This window comes from Lissotriton helveticus, chromosome 5_1 (assembly GCF_964261635.1).
Source record: "Lissotriton helveticus chromosome 5_1, aLisHel1.1, whole genome shotgun sequence".
NCBI lineage: Eukaryota > Metazoa > Chordata > Amphibia > Caudata > Salamandridae > Lissotriton > Lissotriton helveticus.
This window is the reverse complement of record NC_136065.1, coordinates 1,228,487,136-1,228,508,220: the sequence shown is the minus strand read 5'-3', so window position 1 is coordinate 1,228,508,220 and position 21,085 is coordinate 1,228,487,136. Positions and strand designations below refer to the sequence as shown.

At 44.3% G+C, this 21,085-nt stretch overlaps 1 protein-coding gene across 1 annotated transcript in view; it reads right to left on the bottom strand.

The window, feature by feature from the left end:
- Nucleotides 1–21,085, bottom strand: part of LOC144752607 (scavenger receptor cysteine-rich domain-containing protein DMBT1-like) — a 1,088,995-nt gene that overhangs the window by 806,778 nt on the left and 261,132 nt on the right. Inside the window, exon 15 of the mRNA XM_078640489.1 lies at nt 20,686–20,718. Within this exon, the coding sequence (XP_078496615.1) occupies nt 20,686–20,718 (33 nt within the window). The remainder of the gene's footprint in view (nt 1–20,685; nt 20,719–21,085) is intronic.

The window sequence follows — 21,085 nt, the reverse complement described above, 5'->3', positions numbered from 1 at the left end:
CATTGACTAAGCATAACAAAAATAAGGAATAGAAAGAACTACCGAATGACCTCAAATCGGCCTTTTTAGTAGTTCAGATCGTAACGTGTTAGTAGTTCAAGTCGTGTCTAGTATAGTTCTTAATCACTTATGAGACTGAGGCCATATGATCCAAAACCAAGGGGTGTACAGATCAAGTCAAAGGGTGAGTGAATTGTGTAGGCTTCTTCAGTGAAAGAACTGTATTGTCCTGAACAAAGACCAACAGTGGGGTTTTGCAGAGTAAAGCCAAATAGGGCCACCAACATGAGATGCAAAGAGCTCAGTCTAGCAGTGGGCACATCTCAGAAGTACTTCAATGTGTGTTCGAGAGACACTACAGAGCGTACCAAGGTATCTGATCATTAAGTCTCTTTGTATCAGAGGAGAGTTTGAAGACCCATCTTTGCTCTCTCGTAAACAAACATTTAGCGACATTCTTCACATGTGATGGTATGAAGGGCTTTTCCAAGACCGTCCATACAAAATCCGATTACCCATGTTGTTTCTCAAGGAAATGTCTTGTAAGTTGTGTCATGGATTTTTTACAGCGGAACGAGCTCTTATGCTCAAGCATACGAACTCAAACCTTGCGGATAGTCATCCCCACATATTGACAGGAACAAGGGCAAGTCAGTAGATAAACGAGATTATCGCTGTTGCAATTGGTGAAGCAATTTTGCAACCACGGCCTGTCAGTGCATATGTGGATTTCAGTAGAATGTTTAGTCTGTGGACATACAGAGCAATTGCCACAGGGATGGTGGCCAACTGCAGGTGGTAAATCCCATAGAGTGCCCAGAGTTCGTTTGGGCATCTCCTTAGGACGCTTATGTATTAGACGATCCTTAATACTGTTAGATCTTTTAAATGCAAATAGGGGTAGTGCAATCTTGTCATTGCCATGGTTAAGGATATGCTAATGTTTCTTAATGATTGTCTGTAGGCTGTTACTCCTGGTGTTAAATGTACTCACAAAAGTGAGTCTATCTGTAGAGGTTTTGGGGACTGGAGGTTCTAGGAGCGCCTCCCGGTTGTTGTTATGCGCTCTTTTGCGAGACCGTTTAATAAGTGATCTCGGATAATGTCTATCCAGCAGTTGTGAAGACAAGTTCCTAGCATGAGTCTTAAAATCCTCCAACCTGGAACAGTTCCTCCGAATGCGGAGGAACTGGCCATATGGTAAATTGTCCCTAAGGGATTTAGGATGGTGGCTCTCGTTCAAAAGTAACGAATTTCTAGCCATCGGCTTCCTATACAACTCGGTCTGCAAGCCTGCAGGTGTCGCATAAATAGAGAGATCTAAGAAGGACAGTCTCTCTTTGTGAGCCTCGAAAGTGAATCTGAGGAAATGATTCCTACCATTCAACCAAAGATGAAAATCATTCACCAATTCCAAACTCCCTCTCCACACTACCAACACATCATCGATATAGCGTTTCCACCATACTATAGATGATATGTATGGGTTGGTAGGTGTGAGTACATGCTGTTGTTCTAAATGGTGCATGTACAAATTCGCCAGGCTCGGCGCAAAAACGCTGCCCATACTCGTTCCAGAGGTCTGAAGATATATTGTGTCCTCGAAACGGAAAAAATTCTCTTTCATAGCGAGAGTAGCTAGAGCCATAATAAAGGTGATTGGGGTGATGGTATCACCGATGTTATCCCCCAGGATGGATGTAACAACTTCAAGAGTTTCATCCTGGGGGATTGAGGTATACAAAGACTATAGGTCTCTTTACGGGTCAAAATCTATTTCAGGAAGTACCCTTAGCACGTCCTTCGTATCTTGCAGGTAGGTGGGCATCCTCTGCACAATTGGTCTCAGAAAATAATCTACAAAAGTTGAAAGTGGTTCCAAGGCTGAACCTAGGCCAGATATGAAGGCGGTCTCTGTGGCTTATGTACCTTAGGAAGAAGGTAGAAGTACGGCATAACAGGGAACTCTGATATCAAAAAGGAACCTTCATTGGAAGTGATCCATCCCTCTGCTAATGCTTCTTCTACAATGCTTTTAATCCTAGTCATGAGACCCTCAGTGGGATCTTCCTGTAGAAGTGAATAAGCATGCCTGTCACTCAGTTGCCTTAGGCATTCGGAACGATAGTCAGTGGTGTTCAGAATGACTATGGAACCGCCTTTGTCTGCAGGCTTAATCGTAGGCAATGATGACTCAATGTACCAGTCCATTCTGGATAGCATGCCGAGCATGCTTGAATCAGTACCCACTATGACCAGTGTCTCAACAGATGACTGGACAAAGGTTCTAGTTTTGAAAAAGTCTTATTCTAGGACGCTCGTACATGGGATAGCCATGGCTGAATATTTGAGGGCCAGCTGTGCACTTCCAGGCCTCATTGTTGCAAATGCACTACACCTCTTTTTGCAGGACAAAGCCTTTCTTAAGGATTGGTCTTTGATTGCCTGGAGATGCACGAGAGACTGGCTCATCCTCATTATCAGCACTGCTAAACGGATAGCTGATACTATCCTTATAGAAATTCAGGTTTTGGAAGACTCAATAAGAGCTACAATTACACCCATGTTATTTAAGAGACAACAGGGCGAGTTTAACAAGAATATGACAGAATTCAAAGACACCATCTTACAGTCTAAGCTTGATAAGTTTAAGAAGGACCTCTCTAAGTTCAAGCAAGAGCGGGTATACCCCTACACTAGCGACAGTTATACCCCTCCCATGTTTAGAAACAATGGGAAACGATTCGGGCCTAACTACTCAGGCTCCACTTCTGAAGATAGTGACACGGACAACACCAATTCATCTCATTTTCAACCAAGGGGCCGTGGGCGAGGGAATAGAGGTTTCGCACATGGGAACCAACCACCTAGTAACTTCCAACAATGGTGGCCACCTACTCCCTGGGGTTATCCACCACAACAACATATGATGTACCCACCACCACCTGGACCTTTCCAAGGGTTCCCCAACACTTTTAATACACAGCCTTTTTTAAGGTTTGGCACACGGAGGACCAGGGGCAGACGCCGGACCTCACGACAACCAGGGGTCCAATGGCAAGATCAAACAGGCCCGCACACAGGAACCCGGAGCCAGACTGCCAAAAACCTCCAGAAAGCAGGAACATCAGGGAATCCACCCTAGTAGTGAATCTTTCAACGAAAACACTCACCACTTTGGAGAAACAAGTACTCAATAAAGGATTGGGCTTCGTAATGACGAATACCGGAGACCCTTTCACACTCCAATGTGAACTAAGTCAATTCTTTAGAAAGTTGAAACTTCACTATTTCTTCAAAAACAAATCTGAGGATCTGGAGGATGCTCATGAATTGAACACAGGGTTGAAAACTAAATCAAAATTTCAACCACCTATACACACAGTTCCTCCTCAAGTTTTAGCCTTTGAAAGAGCTGTATGTGATGAGTATCAAACATGTGGAAAATACAGGATAGATCCTTCAAGAACATGTCAATCCCAGAACAGAAGGCATTGAAAAGTTTGTCAGATGACCAACTAATAACGATTAAGCCTGCAGACAAAGGCGGTTCCATAGTCATTCTGAACACCACTGACTATCGTTCCGAATGCCTAAGGCAACTGAGTGACAGGCATGCTTATTCACCTCTACAGGAAGATCCCACTGAGGGTCTTATGACAAGGATTAAAATCATGGTAGAAGAACCATTAGCAGAGGGATGGATCACTTCCAACGAAGGTTCCTTTTTGATAACAGAGTTCCCTGTTATGCCGTACTTCTACCTTCTTCCTAAGGTACATAAGCCACAGAGACCCCTCCAGGGAGGCCTATCATATCTGGCCTAGGTTCAGCCTTGGAAACACTTTCAACTTTTGTAGATTATTTTCTGAGACTAATTGTGCAGACGCTGCCAACCTACCTGCAAGATACGAAGGATGTGCTAAGGGTACTTCCTGAAATAGATTTTGACCCGGAAAGAGACCTATTTGTCTCTTTCGATGTAGAGTCTTTGTATACCTCAATCCCCCAGGAGAAACTCTTGAAGTCGTTACATCCATCCTGGGGGATAACATCGGTGATACCATCACCCGAATCACCTTTATTATGGCTCTAGCTACTCTCGCTATGAAAGAGAATTTTTTCCGTTTCGAGGACACAATATATCTTCAGACCTCTGGAACGAGTATGGGCAGCGTTTTTGCGCCGAGCCTGGCAAATTTGTACATGCACCATTTTGAACAACAGCATGTACTCACACCTACCAACCCATACATATCATCGATAGTATGGTGGAAACGCTATATCGATGATGTGTTGGTAGTGTGGAGAGGGAGTTTGGAATTGGTGAATGATTTTCATCTTTGGTTGAATGGTAGGAATCAATTCCTCAGATTCACTTTCGAGGCTCACAAAGAGAGACTGTCCTTCTTAGATCTCTCTATTTATGCGATACCTGCAGGCTTGCAGACCGACTTGTATAGGAAGCCGATGGCTAGAAATTCGTTACTTTTGTACGAGAGCCACCATCCTAAATCCTTTAGGGACAATTTACCATATGGCCAGTTCCTCCGCGTTCGGAGGAACTGTTCCAGGTAGGAGGATTTTAAGACTCATGCTAGGAACTTGTCTTCACAACTGCTGGATAGACATTATCCGAGACCACTTATTAAACGGTCTCTCAAAAGAGCGCATAACAACAACCGGGAGGCGCTCCTAGAACCTCCAGTCCCCAAAACCTCTACAGATAGACTCACTTTTGTGAGTACATTTAACACCAGGAGTAACAGCCTACAGACAATCATTAAGAAACATTGGCGTATCCTTAACCATGGCAATGACAAGATTGCACTACCCCTATTTGCATTTAAAAGATCTAACAGTATTAAGGATCGTCTAATACATACGCGTCCTAAGGAGATGCCCAAACGAACTCTGGGCACTCTATGGGATTTACCACCTGCAGTTGGCCACCATCCCTGTGGCAATTGGTCTGTATGTCCACAGACTAAACATTCTTCTGAAATCCACATAGGCACTGACAGGCCGTGGTTGCAAAATCGCTTCACCAATTGCAACAGCGATAATCTCGTTTATCTACTGACTTGCCCTTGTTCCTGTCAATATGTGGGGATGACTACCCGCAAGGTTTGAGTTCGTATGCTTGAGCATAAGAGCTCGCTCCGCTGTAAAAAATCCATGACACAACTTACAAGACATTTCCTTGAGAAACAACATGGGGAATCGGATTTTGTATGGACGGTCTTGGAAAAGCCCTTCATACCATCACATGTGAAGAATGTCGCTAAATATTTGTTTACGAGAGAGCAAAGATGGGTCTTCAAACTCTCCTCGGATACAAAGGGACTTAATGATCAGATACCTTGGTACGCTCTGTAGTGTCTCTCGAACACACATTGAAGTACTTCTGAGATGTGTCCACTGCTAGACTGAGCTCTTTGCATCTCATGTTGGTGGCCCTTTTTTGGCTTTACTCTGCAAATCCCCACTGTTGGTCTTTGTTCAGGACAATACAGTTCTTTCACTGAAGAAGCCAACACAATTCACACACCCTTTGACGTGATCTGAACACCCCTTGGTTTTGGATCATATGTCTTCTGTCTCATAAGTGATTGAGAACCATACTAGACACGACTTGAACTACTAACACGTTACGATCTGAACTACTAAAATGGCCGATTTGAGGTCATTCGGTAGTTCTTTCTATTCCTTATTTTTGTTATGCTTAGTCAATGGTTGACATGCTCCAATACACAATAGAACAGGGCTCCGGAAGAAGGAATAGTCATCTTTTTGTGTGATCAGGTAATTTCAAACTGATTAATTCGTCTGCAGGCGCCCGCGTCGCTGGAACTACAGAAATGGCCGATATGACGTCATTCTGTAGTCCCGTGGATAGATACGGGCGCCCGGTGATCATTTAAGCATTGCGGTCAGCCACAGAGTTTTAAACTATACGGGGCGATTCATCTATCAATACAGTTCCCCTTTTCTACCCACATATTGGTTGTGCAGACAGCGTTGAGCACATGTATTAACACTTGGGGGTACTTTCAGTACAGACACGATGGCAAAGTAGTCCCCTTTGTTGTTTTTGCATGTAAAACCACTCTTCTTCCGGTGCAGTGCCTCCCCCAAGCCTCAGGCGAGTCTTGCGGCACCGACGGAGAGGTGAGTGAAATAGCTAGTTGTGGCCATTACTGAGGAATATCAGAACCATGCTAATACACTTGTTTTAGTGTACTCTTAGAGAACATGCACCTAAGAGAATGCTAGAGGGTTGTGTTCACACATCAATTGGGGGTATTAGCTACATTGGTGGTCACTGTTTAGATCTGCAGGATCCCTGCTTTTACCCTATGTACACAGATTTGGATTAACTTTACTGACTCACAGTTCATGTACAAACATATAAGAAGATCAGTATGAAGCTACTTGCTGTGTTAGCACGAATATACGGAGTACTAGCCTTATCCCTGGTGGGCTTTCCACTATTGAGTTTACATGTGGACAGATGTGACGTATGTAACAGGGATTGAAAGTAGACATCTTTATACTCCATATGTTGTATTGAGTTTTGATGCCTCAGATACCTGAGCACGGTCCAGGTGAGGTGAAGTCCAGTCCCCTGTCATGTTGGGTGAGCAATTAAAATGTTTAATACTGTTAGCACAGTTTATTATATGCACAAGAGAGGATGAGAGAACATTTGCACGTTAAAAGTATGTTATTAAACTGAATATCACGTATATGTTTTCCTAGATCACGTTGAACGTCCACTGACAAGGAGGATGTGTATATAACTGTAGGTACAGGTTGTATCGTTCCTACTTATATATATTTTTCTTATTTCACTTATACTAAACAGTAGCAACTTTCTTAGAGCAGTGGCCCTAATGAAAGCCATGGGACGATTTGCCCGGTAGGCAGAAACATTGGCCCTAATTGCGACAGTTATTTGTTCCACACTGTCGTTTGCGCTGTTCCTATTTTTTAATTAAGGGATGTGCCTGGTTTCTATTAAAGTGTTTGTTTAGACACATCACCCTATTTTAAGCTTCACCACCTTTTCATTACTTTTCACTAACCATCACAATCAGACCAACAATTGGAGGTTCACTCTCACTATAGACCGTATCCAATACTTATACCGACTGTGTGGCATAAGGTCCAGATGATCAAAGGACCTGCCAGGTCACAGTGTGGACTGACCAAATGATAGGACCGATCATCTGGTTTGTTTGATGGTTATCTACAAATCATTTGTGCTGGATTTGGTTTGACCAGACTTTTCAATTGAGTCTTAGATATCCCGACTCTGTTCGCTCTCTTTTCTCATACTTTTGTGTCTCTCACTCCCTCTCTATTGTTTTGATACAGTTACATGGTGACTGCAGCACTAACTGACTTATTAGTTTTGCCAGTTTAAGCAAGCAAGATGGTTGGCCTATAGACCTCCTAGGTTCTTGTCTGTTATTCATGTGTTGTTGCTGGGGAAATGAACTAGTAGTAGGTCTTTAAACTTTTCCCTCGGACCCTACTCTCCCTGTTTTGTTTTTGATGGCCTAAGTTTGATGGCAAGTGGGAGGATAGTGCGGACATATTTTTTTTTAAATGTGACAAATTGCTTAGATTTATAACTGATATAGAAAGTTTTTGTCTTTGGTTATGACTGTACGTCTGACTATCACACCAGCCATGATGTTAATTGGGATGGGGCCGGAAAGTAATATGGGTAATCCACTTTATGTTCATAGACAGCTTATCTTCTTTTCCATGACTATTGCACGTTTATGTATTGCCGCTGAATGGCTTCAGATAGATCCACCTGTTTTTGAAGTGTGGCGTGCGAAAATGTGTAATTTTTGTAAACTAGAATGGGGTCTGTTTGCTGTTAAAGGAGCAAAGAAACGTAAGATTGGTTTAAGTATTTGGGGTGCTTTCAGGGATTACTTTGAAGGTTGATCCATTGATTGACTTATCTATTTAAGGAATTTATTTAGCTATTATTATATTTTTTGAGCAAATTTCATATTGTATTTTTTGTATTCTTGCTGCTGTGAATTTATAAATAAAAAAAATAAAAAAAGAATCAGAAATCGGGGAAAGACAAAGGACCAGGGCTCACTTAAAGACCCTGCACCTTTCACAACAGAAACTGCAGTCCCATCCCTTATCCCTACTATCCAAGAAATTGAAATGCTCAGGAAGACTAATCAAAAGCTCTTTTTCAACTGAAGTACTTCACAGAATGCATAAAGGAGCCCTGTCTCCATGGCCTTCACTTCAACGTCTAAGTCTTCTCCTTCCAACTACAGCAATGTGAGCAATATACTTCCACTGTTTGAGTGCAATCCTCAACCTTTACCTCCTTCTTATGCAAGCCCAGGCCAGGTGCCTCCCTTTTTCAGCCTCACACATAGGCACCATGCAGGTACCACACACACTACATCACTAGACAAGTGCCAAGACCACTGATTCCCAAACATGAAATGGTGCCATCGCCACTCTACATGCTAAACTGAAAGACAGGGAAAGTAGTCCTCTGTCTAAAATGAGGGCGCTATTAGTGGGTCCTTGCACTGAAGTCGGGATACCAGATAAATGCAGTCCGGTAAGGGAACATGCCTGTTTACCATGCAGTGGGCATTACCATCCGTACAACCAGCTGCACCTTTTCCCAGATCTAATATTTCTGTATTGAGTTATGGATTTCCGCTTCCCCTTGATACTTTGTATGGGCAGGAATAGGGAGAATATGGCTCTGCTATGTAATGGAAGTCCAGGGTTCATACTGAGTTACAGATCACATTTAATTATATTCACATGCTGTTTTTACAGCTCAATCATTAGATAATGGTTTGTCAGCAAGAGCAAACCATGTACACCCCCTGGTGTACTGGAGGCATCTATGGACCATCACAAAACTCACTCATTATGCTACAGCCCTCCAGGAACTAATGGAAGCTGACAATTTCTCGAATGTCCCTTGGCGTATGAACATTAAAGAGTTGCTTTACGTCCTTGGGCTGTCTGATCACTGGGACCATCCTGCAACCACTTGCTTTCCATCTCGGAATTCACTGAAGTCGCTCTACTGGGCAGCCAAGGTGGCCACTGACTCTAGGAAGGCTGCTTCCTCTAAGATTGTCAGCAATTTTCTTGATTTCAAGACTTTGTGTGGGTATGAGTCATATTGGGATCAGGTGACTGTTTACATGGACAGGAAGTTATACTTCCAGTTCAGAGTGGGCGCTCTCCCGCTAAGAAGAGCCTTTACCTCAAAATGATCTTGCGGGCATTGATGTCTGTCCAGCTTGTAACTCCTCAGTAGAGATTGTCTCACACATACTCTTTGCCTGCCTAGCTTATACCCGTCTCCGTAGAAGTTGGCTAGCATCTACCTGTGGACACCTAAGCAAACGCCGCTGCTCTTCGCATTTTGAAATCAGACTGCAGACCAACTTATGCCATTTCAGTAGCCAAGTTCTTGGGTGCCAAGTGGCTATTTTGAAGAAAGTCATACCCTCCTCAACCTTAGTTTTACGCTGACCCTTCTACCACACCCTTTTCATTTTTTGATAAATTGCATGTAGTAACACCAATGGCCCTCTTTGCGCTATTTCTGTATTTTATTTTATTGTTTTATTGCATAAATGATGGTGCTTCTCTTATGAATCATGAACTTTTACACTGAAATGTACTGTTTTATTTATTTATGTATTTGCATTTGCAATTTTATGGCCCTGGAGGCTGAAATAAAGTTAGTTGACTCTGAGTGAGGGAACCTTAGATTTCCTCTTGACTAGAGTGTCAGGTTCAGTAGTTGGGATATTCATGCATGAGGTGTAAGTGGTGTGACTTTCAGATCTAGGCCATTCACTATATGTCCATTTTACATCTTGTACATTAAGGGGCCCATTAGGATGACGGGCGGACTTTGTCCGCCCGTCATTCTGTCCTGTCTAGGGACCGCCCGCCATAAGGGCGGGGGTGCCCCTTTGGGGGCATTAGGATGCGCCCGCCACAGTGGCGGGTGCATCATGTATCTTTAGCATTGTGGCGGGCAGTGCTGAATGCACAGCCCGCCGTAATGCTAAAAATGCACATTGTGCATTTCAATGCACAACATGACAGGCACCGTCAGGTGCCTGTCATGTTGTGCATTGAAATGCAGGGGGTACCATATGTACCCCCCATGTGCACCCCCCACCGCCTGGAGTCCCTGGGGGCCCGAAACGGGCCCCCGCAGGGTAACCCTGCATGCCTGCCGCCACGGAAAGGCGACCGGGGCAGAAAAGTGGCGGACGGTCTTTCCGTCCGCCGCGGTACCCCCGCCATGCTACGGCCAGCCTGGCGGGGCGATCCGCCCGCCATCCTAATGGGCCCCTTAGTCCCACATTGTAATCCAGAGCAAGCCTGAATCTGAGATTTCCTCTATACTGGAATGTAGGTCTCAGCAGAGTGAGCATGCTTGCACAAGAAATGTAAGGAATGCCATATACATACATGCTCACTCTCAGTCCACTGAAATTTGAGATTTAGTATGGACTGACATAGCAGACTCCTTAGCATAAACATGTCAATGGTGTGAAAGGCAGGTATTAGGGGTTGGGTTGGCACAAGCGTTTGTTTAGCTTATGTTGACCTTGAAGCTGTTCTTCTGCCAGGCCAGACAGCAGAGTGTCCTCCAGTGGTGTCCAACTCTGACAAAAAACTTACTCTAGCATAGTGGTAGCAGTTCTTAACAGAATTTGGATATTGATTGTATGATGCTACCTATCTTTCACAGAAGGTGGTAGAACTATTTGGGACGTGCTAGACAATACTTTCACGTGATGGTGATAGATAGTTATGTAAGACAGAATCTGTTCCGACTGTGAGACACTGATATTTGGGATTCAAAGGTGTATTTAATTAAAGTAAACAGGCAGCATTTCTGGACAAAATAGTACTTTTTCATGAAAATTAAAAGCTTGTGTTTGCCACTCATGAGTTTATTTATATAAAATAAAAGCACATAGTTGAGAGCTCATTGAATTTCTTTTCTTCAACTGATTTTTAAGGATAAAATTATTGCAATTTATGACTCTTCATGATCTGTTTAACTCTGCTGAGTTCTGTGTAATTTATTTTTGAGAATGTGGGATTTTTCAAGTTGGATCTCCAGCTAGTGAAGCTATATACCTTTCTTCAAATATCTAGAAGCCTGCCTGCCTGCTTTCTTAGAGAGATAAGGAACCTGCATATTCTGCAGGCGGAGAGAATGTTCAAGAAGGTATGTGGGTCAGCATGTCCCCGATGGCGGTAGGATGCCAAGAAGAAACACATTGCTGGAGATCCAATGGCACCCACAAGTCCTGTTAACAGGTCCAGTTGGGAACCGTGACTCAGCAACAATGCAATTGCTGAGGCTCAGTCTGGGCTGTGATTGAGATTGGTTGTGCTGGGCATTATCTATCACATACTGATGGGCTTATGCGGGGATGCATCTGTTGAATCCGGGACCAGCTCATATAGGTCAGCAATAACACAAGTATTGAATGCGCTGTTATGAGTGAAATTACAAACAGTCTAACTAGACTGAACATCTCAGGATTGCTGTGTCACGCAACTCCGGGGAAAGACCCCTGTCTACTGCCAAACTGATACCAGTGTCCCAACACAAAAGTATTCCAATCCTACCTGCTGGTGTGTTGCTGCTCTCTGTTGGATGTGGGTATGCCCTATGAGTACAGGGTGGCCTGAAAGTGACCCTGAGAGAATAAATCTCCCTGTGAAGGGGGATGAGATTTCAGAAGTAGTATATAGGGGGTAATTAAACTAAACCTGTGCTAGACTCATGCTACTCCTTTTGACCCCTAGAGATAGAGGGGGCTACCCAGAACTGGGAGATAACCTAGGGACATTGATAGAGTGGAACCTGCCCACGTAGCACCCAGAGACACTGACTTGTTTCTATTCATAGTAGGGTGTAAAACTGATTAACATTGTGTGCGTCAAGTAATTTCTATTTCGAAAAGATAAGCATTGAGCTTGGCACTTTGGTCCTGAAGAAAGCCATCTGACCCATTTGGGTGACACAGACTGAAACATGTCAACCAACCCCTCACCAGGTGCTTTGGACCTACAATTATCCAATTAAGAACAGTGCATTTTTTTTAACCTTATCCCTCGCCTGGGAAAATAAACACAAACTACACAATAGAGAAGATAAGTGTAATTTTTTTATTATTCTAACACTCTTCCCAATCGGACTGTCGCACACTAGACAGTCTCCCTACTGGTGGAGGATGATGAACACCTGGAGAACTGGACATTCAGGTGCCAAGACCCTATGATGATTCATCCCACTTAATCAAATAAGTGGAGAACCAAGATATAAAACTGCCATGACAGTGTGGCTGAGGGTCTTCATCAGAAGATTTCCAAGAGACTCTGGAAAACAACAGAAGAGATTCATACCCCCTACCGATAGTCTGAACCAAGGCTAGGAAGAAAGGACCTATGTGCATCTCAAAGAACCTTCTTGGGCCTCTGACCATATCTAGACAGTGCACTACTGGACCTGTGAAGAGCTCTGGCAGGAGAAAAGACTGCTGTGCTACAAGGATTGCCACTTTGCTAGACTGCTATGCTGGAAGAACTGTTTTTCTGATTTGCTCTGCTGCCCTGCTACCTGCTGATCTCTGCACTAATGAGGACAAGGATTGGACCTTCTCACTTGAACCCAGAGTGTCTCCATGGGCTTGCCCCCTGTTCGGAAGTCTCAAAGTCATCAAAATCTTCCTTCAACCATTCAACAGCATCTCTGAGTACTGTCCTGCCATGTAATGCCAATCTAGTCCTGATGCCTTGAAAGGTGATTTCTGCAGTGCTGATCCATCAAAACCGATGCATCAGTGACTGATCGGAACCAACTCAACTCCCTTCGACGCTGATGTGGCTGCTGCTCGACAACATCACTTCGACTGACTGCATGGTTCGATGATGCATTGCTTGCATCGTAAAGAGGTTAGTCAACGAAGACTTTATCGACAGCGCAGATTGCAGCCGACACATCACCTACATCCATGGGATCGAAGACGACGCATAACCTCCTCTGTCCTAACATCGAGTCTTCAACGCTTCCTCCATCTAAGGTACATTTTCAGTGGGATCTGTAGCGGTTGGCCTGAACTTTGGCTTTAAACTGGTCTAGCGCTGTAATTTGAATTAATCTTTAAATACTACATAACTCAAGTAAAAATATAAAATATTTCTCTAAACCTGTGTGGAGTATTTTTGTGGTGTGTATGGGTGTGTGTGTGTTGCACAAAAACTTTACACATTGCCTGACTGCTCTGTCGCAACCTAGCAGCAGGTGAGCTCAGGTTATCTTTTCTTGTGTATCTAGCTTACCCTGACTAGAGTGTTGGTTCCTGCATCTACAGGGTATCCCCATTTCTAATACTCCTTAGCTGAGTAATAGAAGTCTTCGTTGACTAACCTCTTTACGATGCAAGCAATGCGTCATCGAACCATGCAGTCAGTCGAAGTGATGTTGTCGAGCAGCAGCCACATCAGCGTCGAAGGGAGTTGAGTTGGTTCCGATCAGTCACTGATGCATCGGTTTTGATGGATCACCACTGCAGAAATCACCTTTCAAGGCCCCAGGACTAGATTGGCATTACATGGCAGGACAGTACTCAGAGATGCTGTTGAATGGTTGAAGGAAGATTTTGATGACTTTGAGACTTCCGAACAGGGGTCGCTTCTTCTTTTCGCCGCCATATTGTAGTGGTGTGGGTGCTTGGCAGGCGATAGGATCGGCGTGCGCTCTACTGCGCAGGCGCCATTGAGAGACAGCTACTTAAGGCGAGTCCCAGCATTGCTCGGCCTGACAAGGTTGCGCACCGCTGTTGCAGCGCTTCGCGCTTCCACCGCTGAAATTGTATTTTAAAACTTCCTGTTACTTATTTGCTTTAAAACTTTGTTACTTTCCCCTGTTTTTAATTGGCCCTATACTTGCACTGCAATAGGTGGAACACCGCCATTTGAGCGGGTCCGGTACCTGGGGCGGGTCGCTTCTTCTTTTCGCCGCCATATTGTAGTGGTGTGGGTGCTTGGCAGGCGATAGGATCGGCGTGCGCTCTACTGCGCAGGCGCCATTGAGAGACAGCTACTTAAAGCTCCTCCCCTAGCGCAGCGGGATCGCGCAGCGGGGGCGCCGTCGCTTAGCCGGAGTCGTGCCAGAGTCCTGCCCGTCTGCGCCCGTCCGCGCTAAGGCCGTGCGGGGCACTGCGGGTAGGAGGACTGTGCTGGACAGGCTTTTACTTGTTAGTCGCCATGCTCACCTACTCTAGAGAGAGTCTATGGTCTATTGGTCTGTCAGCCCATAGATGTCAGTTACCACCGGTTTACCCACTCTGTGGTCCCTATAGTTGTCCTTGTGATGAGTGGATGCTTGATTCTCCGGTATCCGTCCATCAGAGGGACATTTCATCCGCTCCTGGGACCACTGGTTTGGTCCCCACCCTACGGGTGCTGAACCTGAATGTCAGATCGGTGGCTAAACACCATCAAGCCATATATGACATCATTGAGGATGAGTCGCCAGATGTTTTTGCCATTACTGAAACATGGCTTCAGGATGTAGACATGGCTATTATCAACTTAGCCTGTCCCCCTGAGTACTCTATGTACACATTGAATCGACCTACGAGAGGGGGTGGTATAGCCCTCGTAGTTAGGTCTTGCTTCAATTGTAAGTGGAGTGGCCTTAACATCGCTGGCTGCGAAAGCGCCTCTTTTAAGATCCAAATCAGCCTTCAATTTACGCTCTCGGGGATGGTCGTCTACCGTCCACCAGGTAGCGATGTAGTGTTCAGAAATGCCTTTCCAGATGCTGTTAGTACACTAATTCTGGGTTGTGCTAACTTTTCCATCTTGGGTGATTTGAACGTGCATTTCGACATTCAGACCAACCTGACGGTGAGCAGTATTTTAGCTGACTTAGAGGCTCTACAGCTCTCCCAACAGGTATTCCAGCCCACCCACGTAGGAGGCCATATTTTGGACCCCCTCTTTACCAACTTAGGTGAGGTTAGGGATATGGCTATCTCCCCTTTAGACTGGACTGACCACTTTTTGGTGTCCTGTCAGTTTCCCCTACCTGAGATCCCTTCCACTCCAATGGCTAGAAGGGTGCCCAGGCGGCGCTGGAATAAACTTAAGTTGGACGATCTGCATCGGCTTCTAGCGGAAGAGCCGCTGGGCCCACTGAATAACATGGAAACAGGCTATGACCAGTTTTGTGAGTGGATCTCTAGGGCGCTGGATTCCCTGATTCCCATTGTGTCTAGTAAAGTGAGTGTTCGACAGTCGAGCCCCTGGTACGACAGCGCGTTGCGTGCCCTGAAGGGTGCTTGTAGACGGGCGGAGAGGGCGTGGCGGAAGACGTATGGGGCTGATTTGAAAGCTGCTTATGTTGCCTCCGTCAGGACCTATCATCATGCTATTTGTAGAGCTCGTGCGACATTTTATGCCTTGGAGTTCCGCAATAGCTCGAACCCGTCCAAGAACATTTTTAAGGCCGTCAAAGATCTCTTGGCGAAAAGGACGTCCTCTGTGGCAGTGGGGTCCACCTCCCACTGCGAGGCCTTGGCTGCCTTTTTTCTGGAGAAGGTCCAGGTTATTTACCGGGCCTTCCCCAGTTTGGGGCCCGCCTTGGAAGTTCAAGAAGGGGTCAAAGTCTTTCTGTCCTGCACTCCTTTCCTCCACTGCTTCTGGAGGGGTTTACTAAACTTGCCTCACAGATTAAATCGGGCTCTCCGTCGGATCCAGTTAGATCTGCTCTTTTTAGAGAACAGTCTTTTCGGGGACGCTCTGCAGTTTGTACCCTAGTTAATCTTTCATTGGAATCAGGGGTGGTCCCAGCCAGATGGAAGCAGGCGGTGGTGTCCCCAATTATTAAGAAGCCTGCACTGGACCCTTTGAAACCTGAAAGCTATCGCCCCATATCACTCTTACCCTGGCCGGCAAAGATTGCGGAAGCCCATGTTAACCTGGCCCTGTCAGAACATCTGGCCCGGACTAAAGCCTTAGATCCTACGCAGAACGGCTTCCGTGCTGGGCACAGCACGGAGACGGCTCTCCTGGCCATGGTAGAGCACCTACGAATGGTGCTGGATGCTGGTCAGACGGCGGCGCTGATACTATTAGATCTCAGCGCCGCCTTCGACACTGTCTCCCATAGCATCCTGTTACATCGGCTAAAGGAGAGTGGTGTTGGGGGACAGGCCCTACGGTGGTTCCACTCCTTCCTTGACAATCGCTCATTCTGTGTGGCTATTCCTCCCTTCAAGTCCAAATATCATCCTCTGGCCATGGGGGTTCCGAAGGGATCCTCGCTGAGCCCCACGTTATTCAATCTGTACGTGAGACCGCTGGCTGAGGTCGCCAGGCAATGGGGCCTGACTCTGGTCTCATATGCCGATGACACTCAGCTGGCGGTTACTCTCAGCGGGGATGCGGAATTAGAGGCCCCCAGGTTTCAGAAGGGACTGAAGGCGGTGGCCAACTGGCTGACGGCGAACTGCCTTCAGCTCAATGCCACTAAGACAGAGATTATGATTGTCGGGAAGTGAGTGGAGCTTTGGGGCGACAGGTGGTGGCCCTCAGAATTGGGTCCAGTTCCGTCGCCGGTTCTGGAATTAAGAAACCTGGGAGTTTGGCTGGATGCTGGCCTCACTTTTGTTGGCCATACCAAGAAAACAGCAGCTTGTTGTTTTGGCGTTCTTCGAGGCCTGAGACCTGTGCTTAGATTCTTCGATGCCCCAACTAGGCAGCTGGTGATTCAGGCTACGGTTATCTCTCGCCTGGATTATGCCAGCTCTCTTCTGGTGGGAGCTAATCAGGCAGAGATCTCCCGCTTGCAGCGGGTACAAAACGCCGCAGCAAGAGCGATAGTCGGTCTGCCCAGATTCTGTCCTGTCTCCAATGTCCTTCGATCTCTGCACTGGCTACCTGTGAGGAGGAGAATTGATTTTAAGGTCCTCTGTTTGACTTTTAAAATTTTGAAGGGCATGGGGCCTCAGATCTTGTCCAATTATTTGTCCTTCTATGTTCCAACTCGTGCTTTGCGTTCCGCTGGCAAGGCTCTTGCCGTGGTCCCACGTTTTAAGCTCTGTCGTGCTGGTGGACGCTCTTTCTGTGTCAAAGCTTCAATTCTTTGGAACTCCCTCCCGGTGGAAATTCGCCTGTTGGATGACCTTATGCTTTTTCGGAAAGCTATTAAAACATTTTTGTTTTAGTATTCCCGTTTAGCTCTTTTGTTTCCGGCTGCTGTTGTGTTGTGTCTCACCTTGTTGGTGGCGCCAGGACGCTCCTTTGCTGGAGCAGCTGTGCGCAAAACAAATACCTATAACATAACATAACATAACTAGAGTATAGTGGAATTCCTTTTTACATGGGTGATCCCATGTCGAGGTCAGGGCTTCAGCTGTTCATTTCAGCTGAATAATATTTGTGGTGCTCGTGTTTCTCCCATTAACTCCAACTTCGAGAGCCCAATTGGATGTCATTGGTAAATCTGTACTGTTTAGTACGACAGCTGTGAGGATCAATACGTTATAACTATATGTCTGATGTTATGCAAAGATGGGCTATATTCAAGTTAATTGACTGATGTGTGGGCTTTAGAAATATTTTAACGTGTAACGTGGATGTATGGATAGATTACTGGCAACTAAAGAGAAGTATTGCAACGGCAGCTGGTTTGCCATCAATAAAAAGCTTCACTGCCACAACATCGATATCACAAATATCGATGTAAAAAATATAGACTACAAAAATATTGACTCCCTATACTTAAACAGGTAAGTACAAAAATATTGATTAAAAAATATAGATGTAAAAAATGTAGATGTACAAACTGTCGATTTATATATATATATATATATACATATACATATATATATAAATATATATATATATATATATATAAAATAAAATACAATATTATATATTCAATATTAAATTAATTTTAACAAAATAAAATACATTTAATATACATTTTAATAAAATATTACAAATAAACTTAGTTAAAAAAAGATAAACACAAAAACATAATGATTTATACATATATATTTAGTTTAAAACAATTAATAAACTATTATATTTAATTTATTTTAAAAGTTTAAAATTATACAAAAACAGAAATATATATCAATAATGTCAAATATAAGAAAAATATATTTTATAATAAATTAAATAATTAAAGTATTACAAAATATTTAAACTTAAATTTCTCAATAACAGTCATTGCAACAGTAGGGAAAGTGTTGGATAGCGGAGGGGTAAAAAGCATTATTCCCACTCCAATAAGTACAATAGTAGAGTAAGTGTTGGATAGCGGAAGAATTAAAGTTACTATTCGAACTCCAGTCAGTGCAACAGTAGGAAAAGTGTTGGATAGCGAAGGGATAAAAATTACTATTCACACTCCCGTGAGTGCAACAGTAGGGTAAGTGTTGGAAAGCGGAGGAATTAAATTTACTATTCCAACTACTTTGAGTGCAATAGTACGGAAAGTTTTGGAAAGGGGAGGGGTAACATTTAAAATTCTCACTCCAGTGAGAGCAACAGTAGGGAAAGTGTTATATAGCAGTTGGGTAAAAATTACTATTCCCACTCCAGTGAGTGCAACAGTAGGGTAAGTGTTGGATAGCAAAGGAATTACATTTACTATTCAACTATTGCCTGGTTTGGATCCTTTCTCTCTTATTGCTCTTTTCAAGTGTTTGAGGGCGACATTACTTCTCTGAGTAAGCTTCTCGATTGTGGTGTGCCACAGGGCTCTTCTTTAAGTCCTGCGCTATTTAATATATATATGAGCCCCCTAGCTGAAATAGTCTGTCCATTTGGAACAAAAATCATTACCTACGCTGACGACACCCAGCTATTGGTGGCTCTCAATCAATCACACACTGCACCCAATGGTCTTAGGGACTGCCTGGAGGAGGTCACCAAATGGATGACTCTGTCATTCCTCAAACTTAACGGCAAACAAACTGAGCTTATGCTCGTTGGTAATTCCCCTGCACTCACGATCAAGCCACTGCGGCCCACCTGTCTTGGCCCTGCCCCCATACCAAAGGACAGAATCAAGAGCCTTTAATTCCCAAGCAGCCAAATTGTCAGCTACCTGCTTTGGCCTACTTAGGCTTTTGCGGAAGATTATTCCCCTACTGCCTTTTCAAGCCATGCAGATTATGGTTCAGGAGCTTGTTCTATCCCGGTTGGATTTTGGGAATGCCTTGTATTTGGGGGCCCCCCAAACCACTCTGAACAAGCTTCAGATCGTACAAAATTGTGCGGCACGAACACTACTTCAAATTCCCCGCCGACTCTCTATGAAATCTGGTTTGAAGAGCCTTCATTGGCTCCCTGTCAGAGAAAGAATTGAATTTAAGACCCTTTGCATTACTCATCGAGCATATTAGAAAACTGGTGCTGTCATCAATCACTCACTGATCACTCCCTACAACCCGACCAGACAGCTTAGATTGTCATCCTCTCTCCTGATGACAGTACCCAGGATTAAGAGAGCCAGATATGGAGGTCGGTCATTTTCATATATTGTCTCAATACTCTGGAATTCCCTTCCTTATCATCTACGATCAGAGTCCAATTTACCCTCCTTTCGTAAACAATTAAAAACCCTGCTCTTTAATAACATTGATTATTCCCTTAAACTGCTTTTTTCTTGCCCGCGCAGTCTGCAGCGCTAGGACGCCTCAGGGTAGCTATCGCACTCTATAAATGGTCTTTTTATTGCATTCATTCAACTAGAGGGAGTGTAACAGTAGGAAAAGAATTGGATTGCGGAGGGATAAAATTTACTATTTCAACTCCAGTGAGTGCAACGGTAGAAAAAGTGTTGGATAGCGGAGGAGTAAATATGACTATTTCCACTCCAATGAGTACAACAGTAGGGAAAGTGTTGGATAGCGAAGGGGTAAAAATTACTATTTTTTAAACAAAGGGAGGGACCGAGGGGCGAGTTTAACGAGGTCCGGTGCACATACCCTGCAAAGGCTAGTATGCAAAAAAGGTACGAAGTTCCTCTGTATAAAAACTGCTGGAGAGAATACAGAATGTCTAGTGCATCAATAGATGTCACTAAGCATCTGTCAGTGAGGGGAATTCCCATTGTCGGAACTAGGGCTCTCACACACCCCTCTGAGAAGTGTGTGTAGTTAAAAATCTAGGTATATTTTGCTCCCAAAAAGTTATCTTTTAGCTTATGATTAACTCCCACCAAAAATGCTGCCTTCTGGTTAGGTTTTTTTCCCCAGAAATTGTGCCACCTATTGTTGTGGTCTAAATTAAGAGAGGGTGGGGCATATTCAAGAAGTGATGGGGTTGCGCTCAGTCTAGTGAGGGCAGGATTAGGAGTCAGTGCTCAGGCCAAAAGTAGGATGGATACATGAGAAGTTCTGAGTTTGAAGAAAATTAACACTCTTCCTGCTTATGATGATTCTTGAAGTTAATGAAATTAAGGTACACAAGGTGGATCTAAGAATGACTGCTGGCACAGAGTTCATGCAAATAAAGCTGCTGCCGAATTGAATTTACAGACAGCACAAAGGAAGGAGAAGCATTACACCAGAAACAGAAGAACTGTTTTCAAAACCGGTATACCTGTAACGAGTGGCGCTCGGGTGCTTGAAGAACCTGTGGAAACACAGAAATAGCTTATGTTAAATCCAAATGGCAGGTTTCTAGAACTCATATTCAGACCCATGACTACACCACAGAAGCAGAACACAAACAGAACTTTAACTGCAATTAGAAATCGAGCCTTAAACATAATTCAGATACCTCAATAAATGTTCTACAATGATTTAATGTAATGTTTCAATATTTGAAATAGGACTTGAAATATCCACGAGTAGTGTAAAACGCAAGGTACCAGTCACTCCTCCCCGTAAACCCCTGCCTTTCCATGGACTTCAGCCTTTTAATGTACTAGTCTAATAGAGGTTTGCCATCTCAGAAAATGTTAATCTAGTGGGCAGACTTAGTTTCATCTCAAACATCA